General features: G+C 44.3%; 1 protein-coding gene across 3 annotated transcripts; it reads right to left on the reverse strand.

Moving 5' to 3' along the window:
• Positions 1-239: 239 nt before the first annotated feature.
• On the reverse strand, positions 240-10,462 carry RBMX (RNA binding motif protein X-linked). Of its 3 annotated transcripts, none has more exons than XM_078688616.1 (10): positions 10,357-10,461; positions 9,464-9,584; positions 9,176-9,282; positions 8,979-9,087; positions 8,399-8,524; positions 6,923-7,037; positions 6,718-6,834; positions 5,529-5,608; positions 2,458-4,713; positions 240-446 (listed from the first exon to the last, which is right to left on the reverse strand). In XM_078688616.1, the coding sequence occupies exons 2-9, from the start codon at positions 9,570-9,572 to the stop codon at positions 4,409-4,411; spliced, it is 1,068 nt and encodes a 355-aa protein (XP_078544742.1). In that variant the 5' UTR covers positions 9,573-9,584; positions 10,357-10,461; the 3' UTR covers positions 240-446; positions 2,458-4,408. The 3 variants fall into 3 exon arrangements, with proteins under 3 accessions (XP_078544742.1, XP_078544743.1, XP_078544744.1); XM_078688617.1 differs by lacking the exon at positions 10,357-10,461 and adding an exon at positions 10,231-10,287; XM_078688618.1 differs by lacking the exon at positions 8,399-8,524 and having other exon boundaries at positions 10,357-10,462.
• Positions 10,463-13,452: the final 2,990 nt, after the last annotated feature.

Consider the following 13,452-nt stretch of genomic DNA (forward strand, 5'->3'; position numbering starts at 1 on the left):
CACTCCTAGACACACCCTGCCCCAATTAACCCCCCGCCCCCCCCCCCAGGTTCAGATCCTGTAAATCTGCAACTAGGCCCAAGTTATTGTAAATATGGCACCGATTTGAATCAGGCATTTAGTATACACGATTAGGACCTACCCAGGCTCTGAAAACAGGTCTGCCACACAAAATACTCCTGTCCCATTGAAAACCACCAGAAACTATCAAGAGTAATAAATTCGAACAGGCATTACCATTAATTTTGCAAAAGGTTTTATTCCATTCTTTACAATACAATCCCTTGGTATAGCAGACCATGTTTAAGCAAATGTAGGTCTCACTGAATTTAACCAATTAAAGATTACTAGCAGTTTCTTAAAGTATCACCGCAATCCACGATGGAAGCGTTAAAACCGCTATAACCAGATCTGAATTGTTCACCCGTTTAGCTGCAACCGTGGACCTGTAAGTAAACAAAACGCAGTCAATATAGCCCTTTAAGTGTACAATGCAGAAACAGTGGTAGTGTATACAGGGGTCGCACATCAATGATTATATTTATATGCAGGGCTACCAGGTACATCTAAACTCTCCAAATGTAACAGGACATTTTTTTGCAGTGCAAGCAATGGCGACACTTACCCTACTAGTTTCCCTAAATTGTGGTTCGCAGACCCCTAGGGGTCCGTGACAATCCCAGGGGGGGTCTCAGGCAGCAGTTTTAAAAGCACTGCACAGTATCAAGTATAATTTGGTGTTATCTTGACATTTATTGTTGCTCAAAACCTCTGCGACTACTGTTCCTGCTGGAGAGACTAGGTTTGTCCAGCAACAGCTTGACTTAATGTAGCACAATATGCCTCTTGCAAAGAAAGTGTACCTGCATTTTTTAAAAACAACTGTTTTATCAGCATAGGTCAGTGGGTTACTGCTTTTGTTTTAGTTACTGTGCGGTGGCAATCGTAATCTAGCACAGTGACAAACTGGCATCAAAAAGGTTTGCAAAATGCATGGTACAAGATAGTAACATGTTTTTTCAAGTCTTTCATTATCCTGATGTTGCTAAAAAGGTTTTTGAATGGAAATAAAAGTTTCATTGTTAAGGTCAGTGCTACACACTGTTATGCCTACCAGTATGAATGACATGTGAATCCTACCACTTGTAGTGGCATTTGCCTTATAATTTCTACACACTGGTTCAAATGATTCATCGTCTATGTGGCAAATTTACAAGGAAAGTGACTCAGTGAGTGCTGCAAGCCATTTGGCTGCGCGGCACTTGGTCACTTTCAAAGCACAGGGATGCAACCTATTTACCACAGTATTCTCAGTGCTCCCTGCACTGGTGCACAAACTGCTGCTGTGGCCCGGCACACTTGCACCATGGTGCAAGGATATCCTTGTAAATACAGAGCACTAAAATGTGAAAACGGGTCGTCACTTTGTGATGCACTGGTTGCGCAAGGGGCTTGTAAGTCTGCCCTATGTTTGTCGTAAAGTGCTCCGACATCCTACAATGGTAGGAGATGCTATAAAACAAATTAAATACATGTGACAGAGGGACTATGGAGAGATGAGCAGCACTGTTGGAGGGCGAAAATAAGGGAATCATTGAAACCAAACAAAGATGGTCGTATCCTGGTGCATAGTAAGGTCATCATTTACTATTTTTTCAAGCTAATACAATTCAAAATATAATAAGTGTTGTAGAATGCACTGTTTCCTAAATGGTCTTGGGAGAGCCTCCCAAAGCCCACTTTGTAGTGGTTACTCACTCACTGCACTTGGGTGTGCAGCGGTCTGAAAATATTTGCCAAGGCTGCTATGGGTTTCCAGTTGGCCTTGGCAGAAGGAGCCTCATACTCTGAAATAAAAACCAACCATTCAATAAAACCAACCATTTAAAAGTCACGGAGATGCAGAATCAACCTTCCCAATAAAGATTTGCAGATTTTCAAAATAAAATCTTTAGTAATTAGACTAGGTTTTGTGGGCACACCGGTGCTTATTTTCTTCAAATGACTGTTTTAATGTTTTTAACTAGATTGTTCAGGGGTCCGGCTTCCAGTGCCGACAAGTTTGAGAACCACTGCCCTACTACCTTGGGTACAGGGACCAACTGAGATATGAAAATATACCCCAGCACTCTAAAAATTCAAATTCCTATTAAGTGACATTGATCATGTCGATTTCTACTCTTTTGGACGACTGACTTATAATAAACTCACCAGTAGCTATTTTGGATTCTGCTTGAACGAGCAAATATTTACGGGCAAATTCTCCACTTTCAGAAAATACTTTGACAAGCAATTTGTACATTGTCATTACATTTGAAAGAATTACATTCTACTTATTTTTGGAACCGATACTTACAATCCGGTCAGAAATCAGAATTGGTTTTCAAAACACTTGTACAAATTAAATGGAACAAACGTTGGAGCATGCATTGATAGTTTAGTAAGTACGGTGCTTACCTTACCACTTCCAGTGCTGTAGACATTTTGGTACTGTGGACATGTGTAACAAAACAGCACATCATTTAACTCAAGCCGCTGCCATCGCTTATTTTAGTATCAACCTGGAAAAAACACTTCAGTAAGAACAAAGTATTAAAATTATAAACCATACCACCCCAACCCTTTATAATCCACCCCACGAAAAAAGCACTTGCGAGCAAAAGCTGTCTAGTCTAACCATTTATGGCAAAGTACTGATTTTAGTTAAACTTGTTCCATCAACCACGCCCTCCCATTAACACTTGTGGGTTCATTTTGCTTGGATGCCATTTTCTTGAATGAGGGCACTGCTGCATAGCTCATGAACTGCCATTGAATACTGAGACATGTAAACCTATCGTTGGGAGCCATTTTTTTGAAGAGTATTGTAGAGCAAGACTTCATCCTCCGGTTATTCAATAATTGTATTAGCGATTTTACTTTGCGACAACATGTCCAAAATGTAGTTAAGCACATATGACCAGTAGACCAATCTACATGCTGCAATTTATTTACGATGCGTCGTAACTCAAATGTTGGCTGACCACTGTCAGCTAATTGAAAATGTAGATAATCATTCTATCTGCCTACACTAGGAGAGACTAATACCAATTCGTTAAAAGGCAAGAATTCTTCCAAGATTGTTGTGGCTATTGTTTTTGAAAGGAAAATCCCCAGCACGCTCTTTGCTAAGATGCACTGTACTAGTTTGGTAAAGACTAAATAACTTTCTTGCTTACCATAGTTGACGTTCACTGGAATTTGATGCTTTAATCTGTTGAATGTAATGCTGAGCGACTCCTTGTGTATGGGTGGTCTTAATTTGTTGAACTGATTACCTTATTGCTTCATTTGACTTTAAAGGTTGATCCTTGAAAAGGTAAGAGACTGCAGAGTTGCAAAAAGATTTAAAACAGTAACATAATTTGGCAGTTTTGGCAAGTGTGATGTCAGATCGCATTACCTCTTGGGAAAGGCGGATTAGGACGCTATATCCATTTAGTATGTGAATTTAGAAATTTGCTCTCGGGGACTTGGACAATGAAGTGGTCAAAGGAGCACTCAAGCTTGTCAATGTAATCGCTAATGCAGCGTTTCCGATTAGAGCTTCATATGGCAATTTACAGGGCTCACCCAATACGCATTTTCCAATAAACGTTGCATTTTCCATTAGGGTTTTGGATGTGTCGATGCTTGCAAGTTTCCCTAGTGTTTTAATGCATGTGGTTGATTCCAGAAAGGTGAGCCTGTAGAGTTGCAAAAAGATTTTAAAACAGTAATACTTTGAGGGCAAGTGTGATGTCAGATCGAACGATCTTCAAACTAGAGGAGAGGGCGAATTAGGGAGTTTAATCCACTGGATACTTAAAAATGGAATGTAGCCATTTGATCTCAGGGGCCAGAATTGGAGTTTGACTATGAGGTGGTTAAAGAGCTCTGGCTGGGTTGTCAATGCAATTGCTAATTCTGAGAATTTTCCGTTTAGAGCTTTATGTGGCAATGTAGAGGTCACCCCATGTTACTTTCCAATGAAACGTTGCATTTTCCATCAAGGTTTTAGATGTGTCGAGGTTTAAAGGATTACCCATGTGTTTTGATGCATGTGGTAATGCTGGATTATCCATTTAGAAGCATTTGTGTGGCAAGTAATCAGGAAAAATATTTGGTTTCAGAGAAACTTTACTTGAAAAAATTACAACACTAGTACAATCAGACTTACACATTTATCATCTGGCTTGAAAGAAGTTAACAGGTTTGAAATGAAAATATGCATATTAACCTTTCCTCACAAAAAGCATAAAATTGAGGTGGAACTGACAGGTAATAAAAAAGTTAAATAAAAACAACAACTTCCTTTCAGTAGTCCTCTGGAAAAGACAGAACAAGCTCCATTTATTTGGATAAAGAAAAAAGTGTCCCAAGAGTTCATTTAGTATCTGCTCCTGCCTGCGCCCCTTTCTGAGCGACTTCCTCCACGGCCACCTCGTGGTGCTCCACGGCTTGAACTGCTGTATGAATCACGTGGTGGAGGATAGCCTCGATCCATAGGAGGAGGAATGCCACGCTCTTGTCTGCCAACACGTTCACGGCCACTTGAGTAGATCTCATTCCTGCTTGAATAACTGTCGCGACCGCCGCCATAGCCATCCCGAGAGCTGCTGTAATCATCATATCTGCTGCTTCCACCATATGATGGCGGTGGCCCTCGTGCAGGCGGAGCACTACGTGAGTTACCTGCAGGGTCAATGGTCAGGTAATAGGGCAACACTATAAGTCAAGTGCATTAATTTTCTTGAATTCACAGATTTGTATTAATACTTTGAATCCATTGAGTTTAATAAAGGTTGCCAGTGAGGCATTGCATTACACTTGCATTTTCATTCGTGTTTGCTAGCGATTTCATTTAATACATGTCAGGATCCCGGAGTTAAAGGTGGATTGCCACAATGGGGCAGGTTCAGAAATAAGCATGTGTACAAAAAACATTGCAAATTAGATTTTGAAGACTTGGATGTGGGAATATTGAAGGGGTTGTAGTCAAACTTCTCAGAATACAAGTGTTATTGCACCTGGAGTACTCGAGCAAGAGGGTTGCATCTGTTAACTGCAGCCATGTTGTGGCACTGCATATCAACTGCAACACTAGGGGGGGATTTGGGGCATATATACATTAAATCAAAACAAGCTCTATTGAAATGGTTTAACTCTAAATGTCAGAATAGGGCACGCATATACATTGGGCTGAAAACATACTGCAGAGTAAGGAAGAGTAAGGACTGCCACTAGAGTTTGGAACTCCATTTGTTGAGAAGAATGAAGTTTAGTTTGAAACTGCTTCATGTGAGGCACTGGTGTACAAAGTATCCAAAATAGCTTCTTTATTATGGCTAGTGAGCCACGATCCAGTTGCGATCGACTTATTTGAGTGCCATTGGCGTGCTCTCTTGTTGGAGTTACTTTGGTAGCAAGAAACTAACCCCTTACCTAAATGGAGCAAAACGGCAAAAAAGCTAGTGTATAGAAAAATACATTTCAGTATAAATACTTACCATAGCCATCATACGAATCCCTGTAGGAGCCACTAGGATGATCGTAGTCCCTATCCCGTGCACCATAACCGTCCCGGTCACTGAAACATTTAAACAGTGTTACTGTTGACGCTCCCATAAAGAGAACCCACCTCAAACCACCATTGTCTGATATGTTGAAATTACATGTATTAAAATACTAACTGTTTTACTATCCCTCTAAAGGCCTAGTAAGTTTTACCAAGACAAAAAATTAAATTGTCTACCTAAGCTCCTTGAAAACAAGTTTAGGCTAAAAAGAAAATTATAATGGAGTCATAAGGTGCCAGAACCTAGTGTCTGGTCCAAATAATGAAGCGAGTATTTTGAACGGATGCTACCTAGGAATAAGCTCAATCGTTATAATGCATGCTTCTCCAACGAGCAGCCCAGGATACTGGTAGTTGCCCGAGTAACATCTTCCCTGTTTAGTGCTCGAAGTAACATCTTCCCTGTTTAGAGCTCAAATTAAATCGTATCGCAAGTGCTTTCATATACACTTACTACCCCTGATGGAGTCGAAAAGCTTTTTCAGCCGGCAGTACGCTACACAGGAGCCCATAAAGCGTCATTTGACTGAAAGTGATAGCGATGGGGTAGGAGTGGGAAAATGGTCTTTATTATATAGCGCTTGTTCTCCCCGTTGGGTGTTGAAGCGCTTTTTTGGCGAGTACCACGCAACCCATAATGGATTAGTGATGGATTCGTATAGGGAAATTAGACACTTCGTTCGACTATTTGTCTAATGCGCCTTTCAAAGCTCGTAAGCCGATGTTTTAATAAAAGTTGCATTTTCACAAATTGTCATTTTCGAAGGTTAATTAATTGTAGCAGTCAGAGGCGTCTTTTATTAGCTTGGATTGTCCTCGACATACTGAGATAGGAGAGCCCTTTTCTCAAGTAACCATCTCATTCCAATAGAAGCCCATATTCACACCAGAACACGGGCTTCTATGGGAATTCACAAAGGCATATTTATTAGCATGAACTGTCGTGGACCTACTGAGGTAGGAGAGCCCCCGCTTTTTCTGAAGTAGCCATCTCATCCAAATCAGGAGGCACATTTATCACCGACAAATAACCAGTCACCTCGCATTACACCAGTTGCTCTACTCACTATGCAGAAGGCCAGATTTAGACAACTTAAGCAAGCATTACACAGAGCACTTACCTATATCCCCTTGATCCATATTCATCACGACTGGAATATTCACGATAGGCATAATCTCTGGGAGGTGGAGCATAATCTCTGGAATCCCGTGAGCTGGGGTAATCTCTGCTGGAATACCTAAATAGACAAAGTGTTTAAGGAGGAGTCCCAAAGACAAAGAAAATATTACGCTTTAATTTGATGAATAATGAAATACTTCTCGTACCCATCTTTGCCGCCGTAACCATCATCTCTTGGTGACATATAAACATCTCGCCTGGATGGCATTGGTTCTCTTCGTGGAGGCCCGCCATAACCATCACGTTCACGTGACAAGTGAGCTGCAAAATGCACAGACATCCCGTTACTTTAAGACTTTTGCCCTCATGTTCTATTGCATGCCTTAGTTCTGACCGATCAGATTCGGTTACCAAATCAAATCTGAATTGGGGATACCCAAAACCAGAAAACCATGAGGCATAACATGCAGGGCCATTAACAGACGAGAACACTCAAACCAACATGCTCATCCTGTGTTGGCGAGACAGATACCCATCAAGTCGTGTTACAACTGAAGCAAAGCACAGGTCTTGAATGCAATGCACCTCTACCCCCGAAATAGGCTTTACTTCGGGTAGAAAAAAAAAGTAGGCCTGGCTAAGGCTGGTCCTTGCTCTTGGTGCAATTTCTGGTACTGATTTAGTTTAGGAGCCAACTAAATGCCACTAAAAAAGGATAAAAAACGAGATGTTTCAGTTGAATGGGTATAAAGCATTATTCTCTATATGGATGGTTTAAATACCAGATGGCTAAGGACAGTGATGCCTAAACAGCAGACTGCACTCCGAACACGAGAATTTCAGTAGTTTCAAACTCCTTACAGACAAGTTTTAGCAGCAGCGTTTGATGAGGCCAAGACCTGCAAACCTTAACACTACTTGCTATACCGGGCCTGCGAAGGCACTCGTAACGTTTTATGTGACCATAGCCGTGCGTTTAGTGCTTGGCCTCAGGGTCTGAATAAAAACTTGGGTTGCCGGGGGTACGGAAAACTGGCAACCGTGTCCCACCTAGCCACGGATCTAGGTATCCGGAGATTCGTATAAAAAAATCTAAGGAAAACACATGCTAATGATCCGAGATGCTATGAAGACTATCGCTTACTGTGTAGATATTAACTAGGAGCAATAGGCATACCCAGAATAAACAACCCCACGATGAGTGCTTCGCAGGTGTCTAAAGTGCCGTTAGCGGTTTAAAATAATTTACCAGACCGAGTCCTTTGGTCCGAGCGCCTGTCACGCCAACGTGGTGATCTGCTTGTATATCAAGCTTACAGCTGGCATCTGATATCAAACGCATACATCCGCCACATTGGAACCGCTTCAAAGTGGCCTTTATATAAAGTCAAAGATGTCGAGTACTGCACTACGGGCACATCAGATTAGTGTAGGCAGGAGTACAATCAACTCAGTCCAGCGAGGACGCTCACCACAGTTGTGGAGCCAGGTTTACGCAAACCACCCCATGTCTGGCTACAGCAGACTACCTGCATTCTAAATCGAAGCTTAAACGTGCAATCACCTACTCCGAGATGGAATCTTAAAGGCGTGCTTTAAACGAATATGGTATGACTTATGGCACTGGCTGGATTGTTATTACTTATGGTGATGAACAGATATGCCTTCGAATACAAACCTACCTCTCCCTCCCATTCCACCACTGCTGCGGATTGGTCCTGAAGGTGCAGACCTTTTAGGTGGAGGACCGCCACTTCGTGGTGGTGGGCCCCTCTTCATAGGCAGCTGTCCTCTAGAAGAAGAACCCCCTGTGGTACACAAGGACATTTTAAACTCTGGTAGGTGTATTAAGTCATCACCAAATTCGATGCAGAACAATATTAATAGGAATGTTAGCCATTGTGCCAAACCAGTTGCTAAAGCACGCCCAACCTCATTAACGCAAACGGGAGAAGAGTACCCAAACTACTACCCGCTCAATATGTTGTAAGTTTCTATCCACTGCAAACGTTACCGGAAATGGAAACCAACACGCAATCACTTAGGAAAGTGGAAACCGATCTAATGTAGGTAGCCTATACCCATTTTGGCAGACAACGCATTTATTCCACGCACAAGTCGAGAATCATACATAATAGTAAATGTGGATAAATTCATGAGTCACTGAAGTCATGATGTTGTAAACCTTAAAGCGTGCGAATTTTAATACCATATCAAGAAACCCCACACTACTGGAAATCCTTCACCGTTCCCCCCTCATACCTCTTGGAGGGCCACGACTTCTCGGAGGTGGCGGTGGTCCTCGTCTTGCTCCAGTTTCAAAAGCCGGCTTTGTAGCTTGTTCGACCTTTATCGGCTTCCCATCCAAAGCCTGCAAAAAATAAAGTATCAATAAGATATTTTCTAGTATAATATATTTTAAGATGCAACATAGACGTACTAAATGAAGGAAAGCTTACCTTTCCATTCATGTCTCTCGCTGCATCTTTTGCGTCTGCCGGATTCTCAAAGGTCACAAAAGCAAAACCTCTGGATTTGTTCGTGTCGCGATCCTTCATCAAAAGAACTAGAAAAAAACGCATGTCAGGACCTAGACGGCACATATACACAACCAATTTGAATTAAGGGTCTAACTCAGAACTTCTTAGAGGACTATTGGCTCTATCAGCATCACTCAATGCCGGGTTTATCATCACAGGTCGACCACTCTAAACAGTTAAATATATATATATATTTTTGTAAGATACCTTCTGCTATTCGTCCATATTTCCCGAAAACGGACTCCAGCGCCTTCTCGTTAGTCTCGGTGTTGAGACCGCCAATGAACAGCTTTCCGGGACGATCCGCTTCCACCATTTTGAGTTGAATCTAGAAGACAAGGAGTACGTTACAAACGAGCACGTTAACGCCCGAGCACAATGTAAAGCCTTCACGTAGTAGCACCTCCCATTACAGCGCACGCCGCATGGATCATAAAATGGCGGCTAAAGTGTACCACAGGAGACAGCTTAGGTAATCTGCCATTGCACCCTGATTGTTTTACCAGCAACGAGTTCTGTGCCGCGAAATATACAACATCGTGTCAAACTAACGTATATACTCAAGACTACCATCTTCACACATGAGAACTACCCGCATTCAAACAGAGAACACACATCAGCTGAAAACTTATTTTGTGGTACGTAATCATCACTTGTTCCTACAGGCACTGGTATGAACATTTTACCGGGGATAAAAATGCTCGCCGCGTATACGAGTGAGACATTGCACAAATATACACGAACGGATTTGGTTGGAGTCGAATGGCCACGAGGAAACTTAAACTAAGACATCGAACTTCTTTGATTACAGAAGTCACGCGAAATAAGTAACGGTAGATCTAAAGGTGAAAAGACACGATTATAGAATACAGAAAAGAAATAGCCGCAAATTAAACGTTTCTTTGAACACCGTGTGCCTGTGCGCAAAATGGCGGCGATGACCACACTGCGCCAAAAGAGAATACGCATAATACCTTTAGTTCCACAGTATAACCGTAACAGCATTGAATACCGTGCCGAACACGCTGCAGACTCTAAATCAGACCACGACTATGAGCGTTTATACCGTGATGCATTGCCAAAATAACAGGTTCACTTACCTCTACCACGCTTGCAGCTGCGAAACAAAATGAACGGGAAACAAAGAGCGATTCTCTTATAAACCCTTGCGCAGTGACGTAAAAGAACCGCGCTCCTCGAATCGGAAGTATGGGCGGTGCACGTTTACGCGAGAGAATCAATGTATCTCGCGAGACCAGCACCAGACAACGACAAAGGCTTACGTTTAAAAGTAAAACACCGGGCTCTAAGAAAACACTGATTCAAAGCTTATGTGATACGCAGTATCCGGAAGGGCAGCCATGTGAGGATCAGGCATGACGTTAGTACCCTGCCGGTTTCTTTAATGGAGGATGGCAGCGACTCTTCCCACGTTGAATAACCATGCCCTTTTTATATATATATTTTTTTTAATGTATTTATGCGTTTTTATATAGCGCGGACTTTACCCGAAGGCGTCAGAGCGCTTCACAAAAGGAACAGAAAATTACAAATGAACAAATTACAAAAGCACACGATAAGGTACATGAGGTAAAAGTGACAATTGTGAGCAAACAAAATACATGAGGTAGCAAACAGTGCAATACAGGAGGAGAGAGTGACAAGTGTGCAGGTTACAATAGAAAACAGAGTACATTTAGAGGTAATATACTGCAATATATGCTAGACACAGAGGCACAAGAACAGACGTTACGTAGGCAATGGTGGCACTTGTGCAAGTATCAAAAGCAAACAAAATGTGAGAGGTAGCAAACAGTGTGTTACAAGAGAAAAAAGGCGTGTGCATGTTACAAAAGAGAACCAGAGCACACAGAAGGATACAAAGTTCCCCGGGGAAGAGGGTATTACAGAGTGGAGAGGGAATAGGGTGTGCAGAGTCAAGGAACTGGGAGGTTCCTTTTTCGGAACTAGAGAGCCTCACACACCCAGAGCGTTAGGTGTGGAACACACCCTGACTGTAGGGTGTCCAGTGTCATCATCGGCTCACTGCTCCTCGTCAGACCGGCGCTGCAATGTCTGACGGAGTGCCGGAGGGCACCCTTTTGGCGGAGTTCTTTTGTTCCTTGCCAAAGGTGTGTGTGAGTAAGAAGGAAAGTAGTGTAGTCGGTGCAGAGTGAGTGAATATTAAAATAGGGTAACCAGTCCACAATAGGTTTTATTGGCGTGGCTGCTTCCCTGATTAAAAGGGGGTGGGAGGGGAGCTAGAGACTGGAGTGGGATACAGACCCTAACTCAACCCCCTGGTGTGGTCAACATGTTTCTCGCCATCCGGCGATTCGTCAGGACCAAGACAAGGTACTACACGTGAAAAAAGGGTGATATAAAGCTCATTCAAAGAGTAAAAAGCAAAAAGGAAATACAACCTCACTGGGTCGGGTAAAAAGAGGGCCGGGGGGTCCTGCTCTAGTTAGGCGACCTAAGAGTTGGAGGAACAAGAAAAAATAATAAAGAGAGAACAAGTTAAGCCACATCTCAAATTTATGAATATACATTGAGATAATGTAGGGTGACTTTAGGTATTTGCTCTCCACACTGTGGGGTTTGTGAGGGGGACGTGCAGGGAGAACATTCATGCCGAACATTCATAATCGGTCTGGGTATGGCACGATTATAATCTCTCAGTGGAGAGGTGGAAATGCAGTGAAAACAATCATTACATGTGTAAAGCCGAATCTGACCATGCAGCACCCATTCCTGGGAGACAAAAAAGGAAAATTCTTACCCTAAGGGAGAGTAACACAGGCCTCGCAGTGTGCTCCCGTGAGGCCAGCGCTGTCTGATGGTTATACCTGCGGGGTATCGAGGGGCAGGTAAGTATTGAGTGAAACAGGGAATAGGGTAATACACTAGTGCCTGATAATAGAGGCTCCCCCGAAGGGGGAAAAAGGTACAAGCTCAAGTCAGAGCAAAACCGAGTGGAGGGCACAGGGGTGGACACTCAGTGAGCCTCCCGGGTAGATATGCCAAACAACGCGGGGCGGTCATCTGGTAGGCAGGGAAGCGGCACCTCTATCAATGTGGGGAGTCTGCAAGTCAGAGGCGCCCCCAGCGCGGGGCACAGCCCGCACAACCGGTGCCATGCAACACAGCGCGCCCACATCCGTGGGCGCAAGTATAGAAAGCGCCGAGGTGCAGCGGCGCACCGCGCTAGAAACAACCCCCAGGGTACAGCCTCAGGAGCGTAGGTAGGACCGGGGACAGGAGGACGCTCCCCTCCTCCTCTGTGCCGACGGCCGCCGTGTGGCAAGTGGACGGGGAGCCCGGGCGGGGCTGAGGGCCACCCCCGCACTCACCTGGGTTGCAGAGCTGCCAGCGTTGAGGGCGACCTTCAGATCATGAGGGCAGAGGGAAAGAGGGAGAGGGCTTACCTCGGATCAGGCGCTGGGACGGCGGAGACACCTACCCCTCACGCTCGCGGCACCTGGTCAGGGTGCGGAGCAACTGGTGGTAAGTCCCAGTGGTTTCCATCTATATGAAGGCTGGCCGATCGTATCCCCTTGCGCCGCGGGTGCACTGGCGCTGGTTGCGCGTCATGCGCATGCGCATCAGGAACCCAGGAACTAGAGCGGTGGGGAGGAGGTGATGGCAATAGTGGCGGCCATGTTGGGAAGGTTGCTAGTGCTAGCAGAAGTCGAAAATGCAGTCTGCTGGGGGAACGTGTGGTGCTGTGTCAGCACTCTTGCTGAATATATAACGGGTTTTAGGTCCAAGAGGGTGACCTCTCTTGCAGCACAGCTGTATAACTGCTAAGGGGCGAGGGGGGGAAAGAGGGGGGGGTTGTGGGGGGTGGTGGGGGGTGGGAGTGAGTGGAGTGAAGGAAGGGGGGGAAGGGGGAGGGGGAGGGGGAGGGTGGGGAGAGGGGGGGGCGGCGGGGGGCCTCCCTTATGCTGACCAGTGTTAGTCATACATGGGTAGAGTAGGTACCGGAGCTGGCTTGGAGGTCATCTAGAGACGGTGGCCCAGGGGACTGCATCGCTGAGCCCTACTGTGTCGAGCTGTAGGCAGTGCACCCATCTCTGTTCCAGTCTAAATAGTGCCTGCCTGGACAGGGTTGGTTGGGACTCGAGCACTAACCACTGAATGCTGTCTGCAGAATGGTTGTGACGTTGGTAGTGTTCATATAGTCTCGTGTGGGT

Source organism: Lissotriton helveticus, chromosome 4_1 (assembly GCF_964261635.1).
Source record: "Lissotriton helveticus chromosome 4_1, aLisHel1.1, whole genome shotgun sequence".
Taxonomy (NCBI): domain Eukaryota; kingdom Metazoa; phylum Chordata; class Amphibia; order Caudata; family Salamandridae; genus Lissotriton; species Lissotriton helveticus.

Bases quoted from the DNA above. Each gene is read 5' to 3' on its own strand.
- RBMX (XM_078688616.1), bottom strand. From the start codon at position 9,572: ATGGTGGAAGCGGATCGTCCCGGAAAGCTGTTCATTGGCGGTCTCAAC. The intron at 7,038-8,398 runs GTAGGTTTGTAT...TGCATTTTGCAG, and splicing joins TGGTGGAATGGGAGGGAGAG to CTCACTTGTCACGTGAACGT. The intron at 6,835-6,922 runs GTACGAGAAGTA...TTGTCTATTTAG, and splicing joins GGTTACGGCGGCAAAGATGG to GTATTCCAGCAGAGATTACC.